At 38.4% G+C, this 24456-nt stretch overlaps 1 protein-coding gene across 2 annotated transcripts in view; it reads left to right on the forward strand.

Moving 5' to 3' along the window:
• Positions 1 to 843: 843 nt before the first annotated feature.
• PPTC7 (protein phosphatase targeting COQ7) overlaps positions 844 to 24456 on the forward strand; it is a 57571-nt gene continuing 33958 nt past the window's right edge. The window contains exons 1-2 of one of the 2 annotated variants that reach the window (XM_036929167.2): positions 844 to 1639; positions 22020 to 22199. In XM_036929167.2, the coding sequence (XP_036785062.1) occupies positions 1414 to 1639; positions 22020 to 22199 (406 nt within the window). In that variant the 5' untranslated portion in view covers positions 844 to 1413. The remainder of the gene's footprint in view (positions 1640 to 22019; positions 22200 to 24456) is intronic. The other variant, XM_036929165.2, reaches the window with a different exon arrangement.

The raw sequence follows: 24456 nt of genomic DNA on the forward strand, positions 1-24456 counted from the left end.
TTGTTCCAAATGGGCTGGAGAGGTATGCAGAGGCTTGATTATGTGCAGCCCCACAGGGCATGGTATGGAATCTGTATGTACATTCATATACATGTACAGACAATATTACAAAGATTTGGTGAGCTAATCTTCCCAATTAGATTACAAATTCCCCATTAAATTTAGTTATTATTCAACCTAAATAATTGCAGAAGGTTGTGCATAATAATAGTTAAAACCTGGTGAAGTCATCTACTGTGATACCTTTGCTAGGGGTGGGCTAAGAGCTTTAAAAAAAGGGCGGGGAGCTGCCTTTCTTGCCAAGGGCTATCCTTTTGACCAGAAGAGGTGGCAGCTGTATAAGGAGAAAGAAAGGGGTCTAATCTTTGAAAGTCTTTGGCACTGCATGAACTTTCTGAACACCCAGACCAGAGGTCAGGAGAAGACCTACTTTGCCAGGGGGAACTTCAAGAAAATTATGTTTTGGGGCAAAGAAATTTGGGGCTTTTAATTTTTCATTCCCAATTTGGCAGAACCATGTGCAAAGTCTGAAACACTTGTATATCACATATCTGCAGTGGCCGTGCCTGTATCTCCATAGCTATAAGGCCGACTCACTCAGCCCTCAGTCTAATAGGGACAGATAACATTTTTTCGAATTTTACTAAATACTATGCAAAACGGCTCTTTTTTCCGGATTGACGCCCCAAAACCAGTATGTAAATTCTGGAGCTGTCACTAGATTTGTGTACTTCAGTTTCGCCGTACACGTACCACAGAATAATACGACCAGATTCTGGGTTCTTTCAGGATTTTAAAGGGATGGTGGCGTTATTTAAAACAATAGCCTTTCAAAGACATGGTTAAAACAGGGGGGAAGGCTTTTAAACAGTCCATTTATTATTCTCAATAGCTTAATTTAGGTCCCGTGACTGGCGGGAATCCTCGTAGGTCCTGGATGGTAAGCAGCGAAGAGACTACAACTCCCAGGAGACATTGTGTCCACACCCTCTGCGCACGCTCGAAATCGGGGATGCGTGAGGCAATGGGCCCGAGGGGGCGGGGCCTGGGCCGGAGCCGCGGGGCCTGGGCGGGGATAGAGGCGTGGCTGTTCGGGGGGCGGTGCTGCTGCCGGGGCCCGGAACACGCTAGTGGAGCGGAAGATGGCGGCAGCAGCGGTGGCTGCAGTCGGGACTCCAGTCGGACTAAGGCGGAGAAGCCGCCGGCGCTAACCTCGCTCTGGCTCCGGTGCGCGCGGCGGAGCGTGTGCGAGGCCCGGTGCGTCGGGCAGGGGCGGCGGCGGCGGCGACTGCGCGCCGCCCTGAGGAGCACTCCGGCGGCGGTGCGGCTGCGGCTGAGGAGAGAGCCGGCTCCGGGCCTCCGCGTCCTCCTGCACCCCGGGACCCCCGCCGCCTCGGGGGGGCGGCGGCGGCGATGTTCTCGGTCCTCTCGTACGGGCGGCTGGTGGCCCGCGCCGTGCTCGGCGGTCTCTCGCAGACCGACCCCAGGGCCGGCGGCGGCGGCGGCGGCGGCGACTACGGGCTGGTGACTGCTGGTTGCGGGTTTGGCAAGGACTTCCGTAAGGGCCTCCTTAAGAAAGGCGCGTGCTACGGGGACGACGCGTGCTTCGTGGCCCGGCACCGCTCGGCCGACGTTCTCGGTGAGTACCCGGCCGGGTTCCCCCGCCCCAGCCCCGGATCCGCCCCCTGGGGCTTTCCCCATTTCTCCCCGAGGGGAGAGGAGCCGGAGAGCCAGTAGTAGCTCACATATAGGGAGTGCTTACTATGTGCCAGGCGCCGTGCCAAGCGCTCCCAGGTGCGTGTACCGCTCGAACAACTTCCATTTTAGAGATGAGGAAACTGAGGTGTCCGGCGGTCGAGCCGTGTGTTCAAGGTCACACAGCGTGAGAAGACCAGTTTGTTCCAATCTAGAACCGCACTGTTAGTCCTCTGGCTGTGCCAGCTCCCGGACGACCTCATCCCCTCCCCCCGGCGACACCTGCAGGCTCCTAACCTCCCTCTTGTTCTTTCCAACCCTCCTCCCTCCGCGTGTCCCGGGGATCCCTGCCCTGCTTCTCCGCCTGCGCCTGACGCCACAGCCCGGTCACGGGCTGCGGGATCCCGAGCAGACTGATTGTCGTGAGCCCAGACAGCCCAGCCGCATTCTTTCGCCGCCTGGCTCTGGACCAGATCTCCATCCTTTTCGGAGGCTCGCTGTGGGGGGCGCTGGTCTTGTGAAAAAAACACTCCCAGTGCATTTACCCAAACTGATCTTGTACACATGAGGTCACGAGGTGGAAGAGAGTCTCCTTGACCCAAAATAGAATGGTCGAACCCTCTTCTAGACTGCAGCCAAGGAAGTCTTGAGAATTGGTTAAAGCCTTTTTAGGCCACAGGTGCTTCCGAAGGCCTGTTTTAGTTAAACCTTTAGGGGTGGGAGACTTAGAGTAAGAGCTTGCAGAAAGAGCTAAGCGTAATTCACAAGCAATCCCAACCTTTACCATAATATATGCCTTTAGAGACAATGTATATGCCATAAACTCGTATGCCATTAAATCTTTTAATGAATAAAGCACTTCTTTGAAATTGAAGGACATGCTGTCATTGAATTTGGGTTCTGATGTCACTCTGGTTTCACTTCTCAGGTGAGATTGAGTTTTTGATTATTCTAAATTTCATATGCTGAGGCAAAGTTTGGTGTTGAAACAAATGGTCCTGTAACTTTTTATGACAATAATTATTTTTTAATTTGATCTCAGTATAACTGCCTATTATTATCTTTGCTTCTACATGTAGTGCTTGTGAACATGAAACTAGAATGGTTATTCTTAGTTTAATTTATGAATAATCTCATTACCTGGGTTGAAAAATAATTTTGTATAGGCAACACTCTTGATCTTAACTTTGGGGGTGGAGGGGGTGCTCCTTAGACCGTTAGGGAACTTACAGATAGAAATTGTTCAAATCCACTTTGAAGTCAACTTGACTGACTCAGTGTCTCTTTTAAAGGACTGTCAGTGGCTATCTTTTTCCATTACATTTAGAAGCACTTTACTCAATTATCTTGTGACCTTGTGCTGCTTTTTTAAGTTGCAGTCACGGTGCAACAGGATAATGAACCACTAAGGTTCCCCCTTAAAAATCTATGTGCTGGCTTTTGTGAAAAATTTGTGATTTGATTGATGATTTGGGAATATTTTAATATGTCAAATCCCTATGCTAAAGCTTAATTTTAAAAAATTTGAAGGCTACTTCCTTAATGGAGTGGAGTATTTACTATATGGGAAATTTTGGTCAAACCCATTCTAAGAAAAGTATAAACATATAATCCTGACAGAAACCCAGCCTAATTTGGTGCTCAGCTTTGCCAGCCTGGCTCTGCGATCTGTGATTTTGGGTAAGAGCTTCTCAGCTCACTTTCCTCTTCTAGACTGGAAGGATGAAGGCAGTGGACTATCTGACCATCAGATCATATTTTCTTTTTGTTTTGGAAAGGTGGCACCCTTTCTTTTGCACCTCAAATAACAGGCATTACTTCATGTCTTATTCATATGGACACCTTAGGTAGATTTCATCTGTTTTATATCTGGTGTTAAACCAATGATTTCTTAACTTTTCTTGGTTCACAGCCTTGAGAATTTTCAACTGCCCAGGGGCTCTCTGCCCAGAAAAATGTGCATAGAGACAAAATTTTGCATACAACAAAGGCTTCACTGATCCCATCAGTACCATTCATATACCAACCAGAGGTCCATGCATGGGTACCAGTTTAAGAACCACAGCTCTATACCCCCCCCCAAGAGCCAGACATAATAACCAGATGGTTGCTTATGTGACCTAAGGATGGTCTTTGACCATATTTGACAAAAAGCTGTGTTAAGAATCTGTGTGTGTGTTGTATGCAAATTGGAAAAGAAAGGTTCTTTAGGACTGTCCTGTTTTGGAGGGGCTCTTCCAGAAAGTCATCTTGGGAGCCACATTAAACAGCTTCTGAGTTGGCCTCATTTGATCTTTGGCTTCCACAAAATAGGTTGTATTGATGGTGATTTCTGTTTTATAGCTGCCATCCCATCAGGCAGGGCTGATTATCTCTTGACTGAAAAAGGTGTTGAGCTTCAGCAAGACTTTAATACTGCGTTTTACTCTCAAAGTTGGAGTTGTAAACTGAACTGCATTAAAAGGCTATGTTGAACAGACTCAGAGACTCCAAGAATGAACTAGTGGTTACCAAAGGGGAGGGGTGTGGGAAGGCAGGTGGGGAGGGAGGGAGAAGGGGACTGAGGAGTATTCTGTTTAGTACACATGGTGTGGGGGATCACGCGGAGAACAGTGTATCACAGAGAAGGGACATAGTGGATCTCTGGCAACTTGCTGCACTGATGGACGGTGACTGCATTGGGGTATGGGTGGGAACTTGATAATATGGGTAAATGTAGTAACCACATTGTTTTTTCATGTGAAACCTTCCTAAGAGTGTTTATCAATCATACCGTAATAAAAAAATTTTTTTAAAAAGGCTATGTTAAACCTCAGTGCTTTGAGCCTTATAATTCTATAGAAATTTCATTTTCTTTATGTTGACAATGTGTTTATTGCTAAAGTACCTGTGCAGCTCATTGTGGTCATCTCGGACTCCTCCTTGACTTTTGGGAATGAAAGATGTTTATTTTTTGTATTAGAGAAAGCTGTTTTATTTCTTTAATTTAGAATTGATCTGGCCTATTAGTCATGCAGTGACTAAATGTACTTGGTACTTTACAACATTTTTGTAGAGTTCCCACTGGATTTCTTTTAGGAAAAACCAATTGTAGTGGGTGTGGTGAGCGGTAGAAACCACTCCTATCCCCTGGAAAATTGGCAAAGGTGCTTTCTCTTTATTAGGTCCAACAGGAGTAAACCAGTACCAGCAGGAGCTATGTGCTCTCCTCTTCCTCTTCCCTGTGGCTAATCCTGAGTTCTCTAATTACTCTATAGGGCATGAATGCCTGAGTACACAAAAATATGAGAACTGACTAGTGTGTAATTGCTGGGCCTCCCATAGCCCTAAGCTACTTAACAATAGAATCTAAGACTGTTAAAAGAGTTTTAAGACCTTTAGAAACCCATGGAGTCTGATTCTTTTATTTTACTGATGAGAAAACAGGCCTATGGAAGGTCAAATGATTTCTCTTAAGTTTATTCCTCTGTTAGTTAATGGCAGAAGTAGAGCTAACACCACCAGCTCCGCATTCCAATCCTCTTTCCGTTACATTGCTGGTCAAATTTTCTTGACAAGATAGGTGAATTCAAAACCAGTCTGTCTGCTGGTACTGTTTGTCTTAATGCTTTTCCTGCTTAAGGGTGTGATCTAGGAAGTAAGATTAGGTAGAATTTAATGTATTCCAACAGTCTGGAGAAAGTCATTGTGTCTGGTAGAACCTCTGTGTCTGAAAGTGAGTTTTCCTTTTCATAACAAAGTAGTCACATTGGGAGGTTGTATGGTGTGCTAATTTCAGCCTTTCAAGGAGTCCTGTTTGGAATTTCCCCAGCTAGATTTCAAGCTGTGTTAGGAAACCTGTGTTAGGAAAGCTGTGTCTCCTTATTATATAGTCATAATTTCCTGGAAGTCAAAATTCAGCCTGATCCACCCTTTGACAGTAGACATGATTGAATTTTTAAAAGTTGAGATATATAATTCACCTTCCATAAAATGAAAAATTCAGTGACATTTAGTACATAACACAAGATTGTGTAGCCACCACCACTAACTAGTTCCAAAACATATTCATCACCTCAGAAGAAACCCCGTACCCATTAACAGTCACTCTCCACTCTCTCCTCCGTCAACCCATGACACCACAAAGTAGATTCTGGCAATAGATTTCCCTATTCTGGATGTTTCATACAAATAGAATTATATAATATGTGGTCTTTTGTGTCTGGCTTTTTTCACTTAGTATTTTTAAGGTTCACCCACATTGTAGTATGTATCAGTTCTCCATTCCTTTTTATGGCTGAATAATAGTCCATTATATAGACAGACCATATTTTGTTTATTCATTCAGCTGTCATTAATGTTTATCCATTAATGAACATTGAATTGTTTCCACTTCTTGGCTGTTGTGAATAGAGCCGCTATGACACATTCATGTACAGGCTTTTGTGAAACAATTTTCCATTCTCTTGGGCATATAACCAGAATGTTGGGTTGTATTCTAATAACTGTAACTTTATGAGGAATATAGTTTTTTATATATTTATTTTATACGATTCTAATATATTTTTTTCTTTCTTTTTCTTTTGGTATCATTAATCTACAATTACATGAAGAACATTATGTTTACTAGGCTCCCCCTTCACCAAATCCCCCCCACATAGCCCTTCACAGTCACTGTCCATCAGCGTAGTAAGATGCTGTAAAATCACTACTTGTCTTCTCTGTGTTGCACAGCCCTCCCCATGCCCCCCACGCACTATACATGCTAATCGTAATGCCCCTTTTCTTTTTCCCCGCCCTTGTCCCTTCCTTCCCACCCATTGATTCTAATATATTTTATACAAGAGAAAATATTTTTTAAATGGCAGCAATCAGATATGTAAGTTCTAAGATAAATTGAAATAGTACTTTATGTATGTCTGATTTTGTAGTTTGTGTGCTTTCAAGAGAAAATTGTGGAATGTTAAGGAAATGTGAAAGTTGTGGGGTTAGTAAAGGAGCCTTCTAGGATTCATAGAAACAATAGGTTTAAGAAGCCACTGACCAATGCCACCTCCACCCCCAAAAAAGCCATTTGATGAGTTGTTGTCTGATTTTCTGAGTGTTCTGTCATTTTGTTATTACAAAATAAGATTGTAGGGTTGATGGATAGAGGAATTTTGCTGTTCATTTTTTAAACTCCTGCTCCCTTTTTCTCATTTTGCTATATAGATACATATATTGTACTTTTCATAAGGTTCTTGTAAGGTACATTATTTTTAAAGTAACTTCCTCATTTGTTATACCGTCAGAGCTACTTTTCCTTTGTTTAGACTTTAATCTAGAGACTCTCAAATTTAGTTTTTAATTTTCCTAATTTACAGTGTCTCTTTAAATTTGTTAATAATCTCCTTAAAGGATTCTGGATGAATATTTTTTGGAGAGCAAGTAATAGAATTTTGAAAGCATGACTGTTTATACTTTTTAGAAAACACTTTTTGGAAAAAGATTTTAAATTGTAGTCAGAAGTAGGATGCAGATGTTAGCTGGTTGTTGTGGCCTTTTGGGGTGGGGAGGGAGACCTGGATGGGAGGAAGATGTTCCCTGAACTTTAGCACTACTTTATGAAGCTGGGCAATATATAACCTGAACGGTTGCAACAGTATCCAAATGGAGTTTGTACTCCTGTGTGAGTCAGGAGGCAGTATACCAGGTCAGAGTATTTGACCTACAACCATGTCCTTTGAGTAAATGCATACTTCAAATTCAAGCTAAATGTCAAATTCATTTTATGTAGGGCCCTGTGCCTTACACAGAGGCCTTATGTGGGGCTTTAGGTTCAGAATTTTTCAGGAAAATGCTTCAGAAAAGTAAACAGTATTTTCTTCCAAAAGAGATTTGATTTTTCAAACCAAAAGTCCTAGTCAGTTGAAAAATCTTGTGACTTTGCCTTTCAAAATTAGTGTTAACTTTTGGTCTTATTTTTAGAATTGTACTCTGGATCCTAATTTTTGTCATTAGTAATAAAAGTGATCTCTTTCACTTGGGAGTTGTGAAATATTTTAAAAATCTGCTAGTTTTCTATCTCTCTGAGATCTAAAGTCGTTTGTTTCTTGCTATTAAACAATTCACAGAATGGCATCATAAATCAAGACTTTTTGCAATAGCTGACCCACTGCAGAGGGTAGTGGGCTGTTTAATCAGACACACTCATTTAAACTTGAGTTTGGCAAGTGGCAGAGCCCTTTCAATTTAGTATATAATTTTGAAGAAGAAAAGATGCGAAATGCTTTTGAATAATGCCTAAACAGGTTTTGGGGTGGATTGGGAAGGGAAGAAAGAGCTTTTCTTTACAGAGTAAAAGTTCTTTTCTCTGTTTCTCCTAAGCATTTATTCAATACCTGACATAGCATGATCGTATTACCATTGCTTCATATAGTGCTTCAGATTTTACAGTGTTTTTGTTTTACTGTATTTACTCCTTTAACTGTGAAATAGCTGCTCATATCTCCACTTAATCTGCATCTGTTTCCTCATCTATAAAGTTGACTCATCAATAGAAGGTGGGTACAGCTAGTATCATAGCTGAAGCTTGAGCCTAAGTTTCCTGCTTGTGTGTTTAGTGCTTGTCAATAAATGCTTTTGTTTTGTGCTCATAAAAGTAGCACATGTTCAGAAAAGCACAGCATAAAATACCTGTAGCTCATAATTCAGCTGTAGCCTGTGTAGTTTCCTCCAGCCTTTGTGTATATAAAATTATATGTATATACATTATTAGATAATATTAGGTTAATGTGTATTCTCGTTATTTTATGTAATGTAAGTTGAGCATATTTCCATACTAATAGCCTAATTGCATCGTATTTTGCTGCATGTATAGTCCATACTTTAACCAGCCATCTATTTTTAGTTATTTAGATTATTTACAATTTTCCTTAAAAGTAGTATGACTGAACGTCTCTATATCTGAATATTTCTTTAGGATAAATTCTCTAAAGAGGAGCTCCTGAGTCAGCTGTAAACATTTGCAAGGCCTCTGATAAAATATTGTTTTAAGTTCCTGCAGAAAGGTTATACTAATTTATGCTTTTCCAGTTGCTATGAATTGCTCTCATCAATAAGCTTATTGTTGATGTTGAGTCTATCACATTTAACAATTTATAAATTTACTAAGTTCTTAAACAGTTGTTTTTGAGGTGAATAAGTTTGTAGCTGGTGACTAGTTCTAGAATTGATTGAATTGTTGGTATGAATCCCAAGGACAACAAAGTAACTGCAGAAACTTTGCCAGCGCCTACAAAAGTGACTTACTACAAAGAGAGCTTTCTGTTGAAGGACCCAGTACTATTTTGAGTCAATCCAATGCCAACACATTTTTGCACTGATTTTTCTTTTACTCATTAAGACTGTTTTGAAAGAAAGGGAATTTCTTTTTGTACTAATATGACTGTACATTTTGATCTTTGAAGGATGGCATCACCCAGCAAGTTTTTTGACTTATCAGAATTAGTCTGTGCCATCATTTGAGGTAGATGCAAAAGGTTAGCTGTGGTGACTGAAGCAAACAAAAACTTCTTTTATTTTCATGCCAGTGTTTGGATAGCAATTTTAGATGAGAAAATAGATTTGAGCTACTTGCATAAGAGCTAGGAAATTGTTCATGGTCTTTAGGTTGAACATTAGTTGGTAATATGGTCGTCAGTGTTTCCATGAAATGAGAAAGTCTAAATGTCTTAGGCATGAATTGTTTTTAGAAAGCCACTTCTTTTGGTTCTTGAGCCACAACTTTGATGTTGTCGTTTTCTTCATATACACTGAATTTAGTGAACAGTCAGTGAGTGGTCTTTGGATAACAAGGTTAGTGTGTTTTGTGAAAACATTCTACACATCCATATGAATTTGTTTACAGATCATTTGAAATCAGTGAAGTCAACTAATACTAATCTATAATTGTCTTATTCTTTCATCAGAATTTCAAATTGAAAAATGGTTTGCCTGCCTTTTTGTTAGTGGCTTAAGGGAGAAAACTTAAAGATTTTAGTCAGGTAATTAAAACTAAAGCGAAAGGACATGGGGCTGTGTTTTTACTCTGAGTCATTATTGAAACTTCTCTGAAAACATACATGGAGCAATGTAATCAGGGGAAAGGAAAAATTGGGAAGCCTGAAATGGAACCTTGCCTCAAAACTAGTTCTTGCAGCAAATGTAATTTGTATGTCAAAGTATATGTGTATCTGTTAACCTTTATTTTTATAAAGCAGTTTTAAATTAGGCTCTCTTTTCTTGAAGTGTAACTTAGAATCTTAGATCTTAGAAAAAGGAACTCTCAAGAGGAATTGTCCTTGTCCCCTTTTTACCACAGGTGAGTAAACTAAAGCTTAAAGAGGTGATTTGGCCAGTGTTCTACAGCCAGTTAGTGGCACAGACAGCGGGGAGTGGTGTCTTCTCTAGGCTCCTTTTCCAGCCTCTTCCATCAAACTTTCTTTTAAAAGTCTTTGAAAGAAACATCTTATAGCCAGCTCTGACTTAGGCAGACACCTTGTGCAACCCTAGGATGAGATCATGGTTTCATCCTCCTTTTTGAGGTCTTGAATGAAAGTTTGTGTACCAGAATGTTGGTATTCGAACTTTTCAGTACAGTCAACTGAATTCATTATTTACTATTTGTTTCCTGGTAGTTCCTGACAGGTACTGTGAAGAACAAGAACAAACAGACTTCAGCCCTGAGGTTTCATAGTCTGCTGGGAAAGGCACAGAAACAGTATGAAAGAGTACACACACATTCAGTGTTGGGGAAGCATGGAGTCAGGCTTCCAGAGATGGGTTTTTTAGTAAATTGAGGCAGGTAAGAAGAATGGCAAGGTTCTCTAGATTGGGAGATAAGCAAAGGCATGGACAGTTAATTCCCCAAACTGCAGTTTTATGAGTGGAGAGTAGTTTGGGGCTGTGGGTGGGATGGGAGGGAGGTTGAGAATTGATATTGGAAAATAGGTTGAGCAAAGTGCAAATTGTAAAAAACAAGTTAATCATAGGAATGAAAGTATAACATATAGAATATAACCAATAATACTGCAGTATCTTGGCATGGTAACATAAGATAACTACACTTATTGCAGCAAGCATCTAGTAATGTATATAATTATTAAGTCACTTTTTGTACATCTGAAACCAATATAATATTGTGTATCGACTTTATTCCAATAAAAAAACAGATTAAAAAAAGGAAAATATTACATTTCCCTGTATGGCCCCGGAAGATGACTGGTTAGCCAGAGACGGGTAAGATTCCTCAAGGGAGGAACAACCTAAGACAGGCACAGTCGCAGGGGGGTCATCAGGTGAGAAATTGGGGATCAACAGAGGTGAGGCTTAGAACCTCACCCCCCCCCCCCCCCCGTTCTGAGAGAAATCTTCTGCATACGTGGATGTTTTATTGCCCTTGTCTAGCTTGGATTAACACATAGTCTACAGGCACACACTTGATCATCTACATTTGCTCTCTTACAACACTAAACTATGTTTTCTACCTTTATCTTGTATCTACCTACCACTTCAGCATTTTATTAAAAATAATAATAATAAAGAGAGAAATGTGGTATCCACATATAAATCAAGTATAAAAATCAAATGAGTATTCATATTTGAACTGACTGTTTATAGTTCATAATGCATGAGCAAAACCGAAGGTTTGATGGCTGCCCTTGTACTGTTCACCATGTAAGAACTTATTCACTATGTAAGAATTTGTTCTCCATGTAAGAACTTGTTTCTTATGCCTCAGAAGATTGGAGACTGACGAAAATTAGGCTTGGGGTGGATTAATGATTGTGCATTGAGCATTGACTCCCCTATACAGAATTTTATTGTTGTTAACAACCATTTGATCAATAAATATGAGAGATGCCCTCACACACAAAAAAAAAAGTATATACTTCCAATGGTAAAATAATAAGTAACTGGGATGTAATGAATATAGTCAAGATATTGTAACAGCTTGGTATGGTGATAGCTGGTACCTAGAATTGTCATGTATATAAATGTTGAATCACTATGTTGTACACCTGAAACTAATGTAATACCTTGTGTCAACTACCCTTCAATAAAAAAATAATTTTCTAAAAAAAAAAAAAAAAAGGAAAATAGGTTGAGACCAAATTATTGAAGGTCACAATTGCCATGTTAAGGAATTGGGCATTTTGTTTTTTAGTAGGAGGCTATAGAAGATGTCTTTGCTCTTGTTAATTTGGTGGGGTTTGGTTTGTTCATTTTTGAAGAGGCAGCACATTCAGATGATACAGAATTCAAAGGGTATTCAAAATTCAGGAGAGTGCACAGTGAGATGTCACCGTCTCACTCTCCTGGCTGCAAAGTTCCTCTCCCAAGAGGAGTGTATCCTTTTAGAGAATATTTTTGCATACATAAGTAACTAAGTGTACATACATGGAAGATATTTGACTGGAAGGGTAATATGGACATAGTAATCTTGTAAAAAAGAAGATGGAAATGATACAGAGGATGTAATAGAAGAACAGGAGGCCAAAGACTAGTTAGGAAACTACTGACATAGTCTGAGCTAGAAAGGGCTGTAAGTAGGGCAGTAGAAAGTAGTTGGGCTTCATACACATTGCAGACAGAGTCATCAGGACTTAAGTAGTAATTGTATGAAGAAAGTGAAAGAGAAAGAGGAATTGAAGTTGATTTTGAGGTTTTTGCATCTGGAAGCTTCCATAGTTTCTAGCCTGGAAGAGTAGGTGCACTGGGTTGCCATTAATTGAGTTAGAAAATGTAAGAGAAGGATCAAGTTTGGGAGTGGAAAATGGAATTGCTTGGTGCAAGAGGCATTTCAGTGGCAGAATCATCTGGCTTGGGGAATGCTTGAGTCCAGCTGTCCTTTATTTAGTTGTGAGTGCTTGGCCGTGAGTCTCATTAGAATCACCTGTGCAGTTTGGTTTTTATACTTGGCTCGAAGGCCCAGGAATGGGTTCCAGAAGTAATCTCACTATGCAGCAAGAATTGAGAACTGTTGTGCTGGGTATGGTGCCAGCATCCGGAAATGAAAAGAGAGTGTGAAAGAGATTCAGCCCTGCAAGGAGTCAAAATATGGGCAGGGAGAAAGGAGGCAGAAAAACCTGATAGAGTCACTGTGATTATTGTAATGACGTAAGGAAATGGTTTGGACCTTTATGTATTACTAGTTGTTATAAGATTTCTCATATAATATGAAACATTTCTAAGGCTGCACCCTAGCACATAGTAGGCATCAGGCATTTAAGGGACATTTTTAAAATAAGGTTACTTCAAAGTCACTTCTGGAAAAAGAAGTCAATTCTTCAAAGTGCAGGTGAATATTTTTCCTTCTGTATTTTTGGAGACAAATAATGTGTTTGTTTCTTAGTGCTTGAAATGTTACTGTTAAATATTTAATGGAATTATTGAATGATGGTGGATATGTGACCAGAAAAGCTGAATGGACCACTCATCTTTCATACATTATGTGTGAGTGGGAATTATCTTTTGTTTTTGACCACAGACCAGTGTTTGTGGAGCTTGCAGCCCTCAAACACCAAAGACTTCTTTTTTTCTGATTGCTGCAGGCTAGACTGGTCTATGTGCTATTATTTGATCTTTCTTAACGAGAGGCATAACTCTCATTTATTGCATGTCTGCTGTAAACTGAGCACTATGGCAGGCACTCTAACACATTATTCCTGGTTCCTCACACCAGCCCTGTGATGTCCAGGATATTATTCCCATTTACAAGTGAAGATATTGAGGCTCAGAGAGCTACCCAAGCACATCCTTAGTACCCTTCATCCTAGCCTTGGAGTGAATTTGAACCCAGATCTCACTCCAAAGCCTGTGCCCCATTATATATACAATGACTTTCAATCAGAAATGACCATTTAAAACTTTAACTTAGATGATCTTTGCTAAATCTGAATACTACTTAGTTATTTGGGCAAAGCCTCTTTATTAAAGAAAATAAATGGCTTAGTGAGCCTTGTTGAACTAGTCATAGGCCACAAGGTCTTTGGAGGCTTCACGCCATCCCTTTCCTTCCCAGGACTTCTCAAGTGCCTAGGCTTCTACAGTGAGTTGTTTTGGACGGGTTCCTGGCAGGGGTGTAATAGGCCTTTACCTGGAGGCCAGGTTTCTGGAGCTCTAACCTCCCTTTATTACTTGGACTTTATCCGTATCAGTTAGAGTTACAGGGAAGTGCCGGAAATGCTTCTCTCTTCCACCTCCTCCCTCACAGCTCATATTTTCATCCTTCAAGGCTCATATCAGACAGTTCTTTTCTCCATTAATACTTTTCTGATTTCCTTCAGCTGGATGTAATCACATCTTCCTTGCTTTTGCTTTTAGTGGTATATGTTTATTTTGTTTTATTATACTTCTTAAACCTCTCCAAACACACCCCCCCTACCACAGTCACCACCACTTGATTTTAATTTCCCATGGCTGGAAATCTATATATGTAAATCCCTTCAGCTCCCTTTCACCACAATATCTTGCATATAGAAAATATTCAGTAACATGTGTTGAATAAGTGTAATGTGTTCAGTAAAATGTGTTGAGTGTAAGTGCAAAATGTACTTCTAACTGGATTTGTATACATAGTTTTTGTCATACATCCCATAAAGGTAACATGTACTCACTACTGAAAAATGGGAAAGTATGGAAAATAAAGAAAATTACTTGTCCTACTACTCAAAGATCATTACTTAATTGAACAATATGTAGGGAAAAAATATAATTAGTGTTCAGAAACTAAGGGACAGTTCTTTACTTGACAGGCTTATTCAAAGGAATTATGTTCTCATTAAAAAAGCAGTTGTACCAGGGCTACATGTGACTATTGGCCTCTCCCAGAGGGTGGTATTTTAGTAAAGGCCAGCTCTTATTTTTATAGAGGGGTGAAGAAAGCAGGGGATAAATAGTATCCTCTTTGGGGTTAGGTCAAGGATATATGGCTTGTCATAAATCTTAGGTTAAACTTTAAGGCCAGAATTCTAGATCTGATCTTCTATAAACAGAAGGGAATTTTTTCTCTTAGCCTTAAGGGCCAATACAAGTAGGCACACATCAGATAGCTGGACTTTAATTGCTGTTATTTTCTTATTTAAACATTATTATTAGGCATTTATATAACATTTCCTAATATCTAGAAACTAACAGAAGCCTCAGCTTTAATAGAAGCCTTTAATTCTGTAGCACACTAAGGGCCCTATCCTTACAGTTCATCATTTACAATAGGTGTGAACCCCAGATGATTTGTCTTTTGCTTCCTCCTGTCCAGAGGCATTGCTGTGTAGTATTTGAGGAAGATACTGTTGTAGCTTAGAAAGGAGTGAAGTAACCTTTTCTTTGACTTCACCTTCAGCTCTGTAGTTCATGTGGCTGGATGAATCACCCAGCTCTGTAAGGTCCCCAAAGTCCCCAAGCCACTGTTGAGCTGAACATTCCATGTTAAGTATTTGGTATTTAAACAAGAGCTAAAGTTAGAGGAAGAACATTTTTATTTTTAAAAGGTTGACTTTGAGTTTCTTTGCCTTCACATTATTGTTTCCTAATCTTCTTTTCAGCGTTTTTCATTGCATTTTAAGACAAAGCAATTGCCCAGAATAGTCTGGAAATTACCATCTCTAGTTCATAATGAAGTATTCTGGACAGTAGATAAGAGTTTATGTATGTATGTTCATTTTAATTTGATTAATTATTAAGTAATGTCATGTTTACTAAGCTCGAAAGAAATAACTGCTTTGTTTGGGAATTCTAAAACATAAAATGGACCAACTTATTCCTGCTTTGAGTCCTTATTTGGATTTTGTTAACTTCCCTGGACAGTTCCACTTCTTTTAGCAGAATTTGAGTTTTGCTTATAGGTTCCATTTTTCACACATTTCATCACAGGGTTGAATCTTTCTCCTTTCCATCCTTTCAGCCTTGTTGCCTTAGCTTTTGAGTAAGCTGTTTGGTTTAGAGCTCTTCAATTCTTGATGTAGACTTGGTCCCTGGAGAATCAGAAGACACAGGTTTCATTGTGATTAATGCAGAGTAGTTGCTTCAGGGAAATTTCTTGCAAAGGGAATATATATATATATATCACTTGCTTGTTAAAGCAGGAAGAACATCATAATCTATATAATTTCTGCTCTACAGAACTGAAAGGACTGTTAGAACAAATTGTACTTTTCTGAGTAATTCAACTGTTGAATATATTTTTTCGATAATTCTGCTTCTTACTCTCTTTGGGATAATTATTTGCAGATACAACATTGCACAGTCCTGAATCACAGGGGAGTGTTCTTAATGCCCAAATAGTTGAGGCTTCAGAAATGTTGATACAAATGTGATCTGTTCTATTTGATAAAAATTAAGTTTATTTTCCAAACTCCCTTCTCTCTAGTTATAATGCTTCATGTTGTGATGCCTCTGGACAAATAAGATTGTCTCTGAGAACACTAGATTATAGTATTTTAAGAAGAGCCTCAGCATCTGAGAAGCCATCTGTAGCACTGCAGTAAATATGACCTAGCTCAGTACCTCATTAGATGAACACTCACTGCAGAAAGTATAAAACCAGATATCCTTATCGTTCCTTATTCAGCTTTGTGATCCAGCCAGATTCTTAACTCAGTTTCTCTTCTGGAGTTTCAGTTCACTATCAAATACCCATCCTAGTAGATAGGAGATGTGTTTCACTAATGGAAAAACAATTACCCATAGAATTGTTTGCTTCATTAGAGTATGAGGCTCTGTGTAAAATGCCACAATCATCAAAGATGCAAGGAATAAGTTAATACCTTTGGGTTTTTGAAATTCTGCCAGAGTCTATCTTTGGATAAAGTAAAATTGCCGAATTTTTCTTTCCTGATGCTTATATTAAAATTGAAATTTGGTATTTATTCTCTGAGCATCTTTTTCTTCTGGAAACTAACCTATTGTATATTAGTCTGAAGGTGAGTATAATAGGAAGGGCTTAAGTAGAGTGGCAGCCTCATGTTGATGGCTGATGATGGAGGACAGGGCTGAAGAGACTCATACTGATGGTGGTTTAGTTCAAAGTCTTTTTCAGGGTCAGCCTTTTGCAACTACACAGTTAAGATGACTGTATATCATTTGAAAGATAGAATTTTTAAGCTTCCATAATTCGGTTTACTTCAGTTTACTTACCAAACCTTTTCCTTTGAACTTTTGGCCTAAAACAAAGCTATTAAGTAAAGTTCTGAGTTTAATAAAAAGCTTAGTGGTTTTTTAAAGTACAGCAGAATTTTGTTTAAATATGGTTAAAACTAAAGCAAAGATCAAAATGTGTTAATTAGAAAAATGAGAATTGACTGTTACTTTAAGAATTTTCTTCTTATAAAAAGATAAATTTGAATTATGGGAGACAAACCAGAATTTTTCTTTATCCTCATCACTTTAGAAAAACAATCTATGGAAAACTTCATGAAGTATTACATTAAAATTGTAAATATCATAAATATTTTCTAGTTGATTATTTCCTACTTCATAAAACTGACATTTCTATATAATAGTACAAACAAAGGAATTTTCTTTGCTCTATAGTCTTCTCTCAGCCTTTTGCTCAGCTATTTCAGATATGTAGCCATTACCTTAATCTAACAATGGTTTTAATTGGATTTGGGGTCAAAGGAGACACTTAAGCTAGACATGTGCTGACAGAATGTTATTAATGAAGACATAAGGTGATTATAGTGAATTAAAGGAAATAGCTTCTAACTCAGTGTAAACTCTTGATCTTGGCATTCAAAGTCTTTCCATTTTATGAACTTAGTCCACCTTTTCAGTTTGACCTCTCTTCATCTCTAAAGAAGTTGAATCAAACTGGATTTCTTGGCTGTTGCTTAATCAGCTATTATATCTGTGATTGTAATTTGATGCCAAGAGTAAGATGCAGTTCACAAATGAGCTGTTTGGCCAGGAATTCTCACTCCTAAAATAAGATCCTCTCTTAACTCCTTGAGCTTAGTACTCTGTATCCTCTCCCTGAGCATCTCATCCACCCCTGTGATGTCAATTCCAGATCTCTGTCAAAGATATGGCACTGATTGCCTTCGCAGCTGCAGACTTACATTTCCTGATTTCATACAGAATATTTCCATAAAAAAAATGCCCTGCTGACACTTGAAACTCAACATACCTGAGACATAATTTAATATCTTTAAAAAGTATTTCCACCTCCTTCCCAACCAGGGAATCATCTAATCAACATTCATTTCTGAAATCCAGAACCCTACTGATATAAAATGTATTGATAGTAGAGTCTAAATGTCTTTTTGTATTCATTCCTTTGTTTTTCCATTGATTGTGTTTTACTTACTACCTTTAACCTGAACTCTTAACAGCTGGTGCCTGACCTCTAACTCCTTGTAACTTATTTTCTCCACTACTATCAGAATTATTTTTCTAAAATATAGATTGGATTATATCACTTCCACCCAGAAACCTTGATGACTTTTTAAAATTAAAGTGTCATTAATATACAATTTCATGTTGGTTTCAGATGTATATCACAGTAGTTCAACAGTCCCTGTGATCAACTTATATTGTGATTGCGAATTATTGTGCCCCTTTATCCACCCACCCCCTGCACCTGTCCCAGCCCCTCCCCCTCGGTAACCACTAGTCACTTCTCAGTGTCTGTGAGTCTGCTGCTGTTTTGCTTTGTTTTATATATTCCACAAATAAATGAAATTATATGGTATTTGTCTTTCTCCACCTGGCATTAATGACTTTTTATTGTCTATAGCAGGCCTATAGATTCGAAATATACTGTAAACTATGTATGTAATCTTAAATTATCTAGGACCATATTTTAAAAAGTAAAATGGAACAGATGGTGAATTTCAGTTACAGTTGACCCTTGAACAATATGGGTTTGAACTGCGTGGATCCACTTTTATGTGGATTTTTTTCAGTAAATATAGTATTGGAAAGTTTTGGGGACATTTGTGGCATAATTTGAAAAACATTTTTTCTCTAACTTTTTGTAAAAATACAGCGTATAATACAGATAGCATTAAAAATTTGTTAATCAACTGTTTGTGTTATTATTAAGGCCTCCTGTCAACAGTAGGCTTTTAGTAGTTGTTTTGGGGGGGGTGTCAGAAGTTATATTCATATTTTCAGCTGCATGGGGGTGGGGTAGGCACCCCAACCCCTGCACTGTTCAAGGGCCAGCAGTAATATATTTATTTAACCTCATATATCTAAACTATTTTAATATAAAAAACTATTACCAAGATATTTTACAGTATTTTTGGTACTACATTTTTAGAATCCAGAATCTATTTTACATTTAACAGCACATCTCAATCCAAACTACCCACATTTCAAACTCAATAATCACATATGGCTGCAGCTCCCTTATTGGACAGTGCAAGTCTACAGCATCAAGTTGAAAGTTCTTGGGTTGCAATTCTGGACCTTTTACAGCTTCAGCTCCTGCTCTGCGTTTTTCAACTTCTCTTCCCTTACCCAAGCCCCACCCTTAAATACTAGTCTGCTATTCTTTTCCTTTCATTACTATTCCTAATGCCCGTGGAAATCTGACTTACCTTCCAGGTAAATCTGACTTACTCCCTAAGCAAAAGCTTATTCCACTCTCATAGTACCCCAAAGCATTAACCACTTTCTCTTGACCCTCCTGGCAGCATTTATGGGGGGAACCGTTTGTCTAGTTCCTATGGGGTAGTAGTCCACTAGATGATGCACTTACCAGAAACAGGACATGTCTCCCAGAGCCCTCTTATTTCTTCAGTGTGGCCTCCATTTGCTCTTAGAGATATTCTTATCCTCTGCTCTTTGATATATTTGGGATCTTAAGCAGTCTCTTCTTTAACAGTTGTTTTCTTTACCTTTAAAATCTATTATAAATGAAATTTCCCTTGGTATCTGGATTAATTCCACTTTTAAAAGGTGTTCTTTCTCTTTGTGGAAGCTTTTGCTTGTGCAAGAGAGGAAATACTCATTTCCTTGTAGAAGTAACTGCCTAATGTGAATTAAACTAGCTTTCAAATGTATGTGTGGTAGGTAATTCTGGTTTTAGCCTGATTCTAATCCTAAAATGACTCTATTATAGAACTTGTTCTTTGTAAGTAAATTATATTTGTATACTAAGGCTTTTCCCCCCACAGGCTTATTGAAAAGTTTATATGCTTTTTGAATCTGTTTCTCCCCTAAAGAGATTTGGCCAGTGGAGTTTTGCCAGAGATCTTTTCCCATTTAAAAGTAAACAGGTGTCTGAAAGGTTGTGCTCTATTCTGGGAGAAATCTGATTAATGTTGAAGGGCTGTGTCAGGCCAGACTCTATAACCTGCTGACAGCTTTTTTAGTGAGTGCCAGGATCAACTCTCAACGTTATCTCAGATTTTAATGGTTTTTTTGTGAAGGGCATTTGTAGATGAAATCAGTTTATATTTAAAGTTAATTGTGGCTCCTAGAGACTGGTTAAAAAGAAATTCTGTGGGCAAGCAGTAGTTTGAAAAGAATGAATGATTCATCAGATGGATTTGCAAGGATTTTAACTGCATTCTGTGTTTTCACACGAATTGTTGTGTTAAATTGGTGATGAAATCTTACCCTAGTGAAATAAGAATTCCTTAAAAGAAGTTCCTATTAAACTCTCCTAAATTCTCCTAAGAATTTCTAAATATCCTCACAGCTGCTTGAAAAACACAGAAAAAGGTGATATTTCTTCCTGGTAAGGTAGATCTCAGTCATCCCTGATGCTTCTCTTTCTCCCATGACCACTGTCCCCCATCCAGTCCACCTATAATATATTTATTTAACCTCATATATCTAAACTATTTTAATATAAAAAAACTATTACCAAGATATTTTACAGTATTTTTGGTACAACATCTTTAGAATCCAGAATCTATTTTACATTTAACAGCACATCTCAATCCAAACTACCCACATTTCTGGATCGCAAATCCCTGTGCTCTGACTGCACTGCCACCATTTCACAGTTGAGCTACTGAGACAGATTCCTGACTCTTCCCCTTTTCCTGCTCTTGGTCTGTGCACAACAGGCAGAAGGATCATTTTTATAGCTATCATCATTACCATTTAAACTTTGTATAATGGAAATTTCAAATATATCTCCAAGTAGAAAGATGAGTGTACCTCCCCTTCAACTTCAGTTATCCATTCATAGCTGCCAGTCCACCACTCCACCTCCCTGTTGTTTTGACACAGATCTCAGACATCATATTACCTAATCAATTAATTTGGAATTGCCCCAAAGTGAAATTTTGCTTATTGGTTGGTCACAAAAGATGGGGAAAGTTGCTGCCCCAATGATAAGTTATTTGTCACCCTCTTTACTGGACAATTAGCTTGGTGTTTTGCATGGGGCTGATTGGGAAATGTTATCATGTTGACTTTGATGTCCTACTGACTTTACTGAACACTTGTTTCCTCTTGACAAAGGCGTCTTACTAAGATGGGACTCAACAATAGCTCTATGGACCTGTGAAAATCTCTGTACCAGTTCTGTACAATAGAAATATAATGTGAGCTTTACATGTTCCTTAAAATTTTCTGGTATTCAGGTTCATTAAAAATCAAAAGAAACAGATGAAATTAATTTTAATAATGTATTCTCTTTAGCACAGTATATCCAAAATAGTATTTTGACATGTAATCAGTATAAAAATTAAAGAGCTATTTTACCCTTTTTCTCACACTAAGCTTCCAAAATCCAGTGTGACTTTTATACCTAGAGTACTTCTCAGTTTGGACCGGCCCCATTTCAAGTGCCCAATAGCCATGTGTGGTAGTCGTTGTTGTATTGGACAGTACAGCCCTGTACAGGATTGTGGTTGTCTCTGAGGGAAGAGGAGAAGGTGGAATATGTTCTTATGTTGTTCTTTATTTCACAGTTATTGACCAATAGTTGAAGTTAAAAGTTTGCTGCTTTTGGTATTAATTATCGTCAGCTCTGGTTCAGCTGTATAATCACTAGCATCGGCACTTTAAAAAAAAATCAATTTTCATTCTTTTAAAATATAACAGATTCATAACACAGATACCTCTATACAAAGAAATCCTGCTGAAATTGAACTTTTAGCCAGTAGTCAGTGCCACCCTGTGGTAACCCACATGTTTATCATCATATATGAAAGATCAAATTCTAAGTAAAGAATGAGTATTCATGTATAATACATTAACTTTGAGCATCTTTTATTCTGAATTTCAGGGTAAATATATGTATTAGTATGTAGTAGAGTTAACTATTAGGAAGTGACAAAGTAAGAATTCCTGAGAAATTGGTAAGAACATCCTTGAAATGTATTTAATATTTTTAATTTTTAATTTTTAAAATTTTTTAGGGGTTGCAGATGGTGTAGGAGGATGGAGAGACTATGGAGTTGATCCATCTCAGTTCTCAGGGACTTTAATGCGGACCTGTGAACGGTTAGTAAAAGAAGGACGGTTCATCCCAAGTAATCCCATTGGAATCCTCACCACAAGCTACTGTGAGTTGCTGCAAAATAAAGTACCTTTGCTTGGTAAGTAGATATCCTATGTGTTTTCCTCTCTAAAGGAGTTCAGGTGACAGTTAATAACAAACCAAGAAGATAACTTACCAGCCCAACTTTTTTTCTGAAGCTCTTCCTATTAAGCAAATTTTGATTGAGAGCTGTGAGCTCAAACAGAATACTTACTACTGCTTGGAGGGAATGTAAATAGCTATAACCACTTTGGAAAACAATTTGGAATTACAGAATAAAGTTAAAACTTTATTCTATAAGCTAAAACTTTATTCTTTATTTATCTGTAAGCAGATAATATGCCACAGCAGTTCTATTTCTAAGTCTGTACTGTAGACTAGAGAAACTAGCACATCTGTGTATCAAGAGATAGGTACAAGAATGTTCGTAGTAACATGTATATAATGGCAGAAAACTGGGAGCAACCTAAAAGTTCATATATAGTTGAAAAACACATTTTGAAAAGGAACAATTTAAAGCAACTCAGGAATATGTTGAGGGAAAAGAGGACATTGCAGAATACCACCTGTCTGACGCCATGTATTTTAAGTTCAAAAACATAAAAACTGTATTGTTTAGATATTCTAAAATATGATAAAAGAAGAAAGAAGAGCAAGTGGTTTTATAATTCAAGATAGTGGTTTTCTCCAAGAAAGGAAGTACGAGTATGGGGTCTGGCATGTAAAATTCAGTTGATTAGCTATGGGGAGTTCAAGTTGCAGATAGGCATCCCAGACTGCTAGCAGTGAGCTTAGTCCCTGAAGTTGCATGGCACAAAATAGGTTCCTGTTAATCTTGTACTAGAAAACTTACAAATATCTAGTGTTTGTTTATCTGGTATGCTAATGCAGCATCCTTTGGCCATGCCTCTACATTTGTTTATTAAATGGTTTTCTGGGAACTTACCAGCCTTCTAAGCAGGCTCTCTGAAGGGTGTTATTAAGTTTCTGCTAATTGCCAGCATCTTTCTGATTACTAGAAGGCTTCCCCTCCCAGTCACCATCCACATTTAAAATCGGCCTCTGTTCAGTGTTAATGGAGATCTCCATTTTGTAGAATCTTGCCTTCAGTTTAAATGCTTTGTAATAAGGGGCTCCTGTTATCATGCTGCCATCCTCTATCTTCTCTGCGCTGTGACTAACCAGCTTGTTTTCCTTCTAAGCGAAAAGAAACCTTGTCCTGAGGTTTCAATATCCCACTTTGTCTGAATCCGCTATTTTGGACATGCAATCTGGAGCTTGCTTGGCACAGTGAAACATTCTAGATTCTATTTCTAGCACCTCTCTGTCAACTTGCTGTATGACTTGGGACAAAATACTTAACCTCTGACCCCTCCTTCATATGTTAAATGGAGAGATCTTTATTGTGTGTATGTGTGAAAAGGAAAGACTCAAAGCTTCATGCAATACTCAGAAACAAGTTGAAGGAAAAAGGACATTGCAGAATACCATCTAGTAGTCTATCAGCTAACAGAGAGCCTGAACAGAGATTCCATGGGCCCCACTCTGCATGTTCCCATGAGTCCTCTGCTGATGCTCCCCAGCTGTTTACTGTGACTTGGAATAAGAAGTTACAAAACAAACTACTCTGATTTTGCACTTTGAAAGCTTTGTTTTTTGCTATGTTTCTTCCTTATCCCTATTTCCTTTTCCTACTCACCCTCATGTAACTGAGTGACCTTAAATTTGGAGGTTTTTTTATGTGGAATATTATACTTACTTTTTCTCCTGAAAGACATAATGAAATAATCCTTCCTTACAATGTTTGACACACACACACTTCTCTCTCATCTAATCTATACATCTCTAAGATGTTTGTAATTAAACTCAAGCATATTTTGGCAAATATGGGCTACTGAGTTGTATTGACCTCAGGTACAATTGCAAATAATGATAACTTTACAAGATTAGTTCATCCTTTTTCTTTTTTTAATTCAGCAGCTGCTAAAAAGCCCATAACAATTCCAATATAAAGGGAAAGCTGATAGCCATATCACTTATTTCTTGAGAATTTCTAGCTGCTTTTAGATTTAGATTGGCATTGTGGGCTAATTGTTGACATGTATTTCTTCAGAAACCATAACTGGATTTAGGTCTTATGAAGCATATTTTAAGAATTTGAGGGATCCATCCTAATGAGGTTATCCCTTTCTCTCTGCTACTCAAAAGGCTTAGTAGTAATTTATAAAATAAGGAGTCAGATGATAAAAATATTTCACTTTTAGTATAAGGGATTTGCTTGGGTGTGTGTCTGGATTGGTCAGTCGTCTGAACAC

The sequence above is a fragment of the Manis pentadactyla genome, chromosome 14, assembly GCF_030020395.1.
Source record: "Manis pentadactyla isolate mManPen7 chromosome 14, mManPen7.hap1, whole genome shotgun sequence".
Classification (NCBI taxonomy): Eukaryota; Metazoa; Chordata; class Mammalia; order Pholidota; family Manidae; genus Manis; species Manis pentadactyla.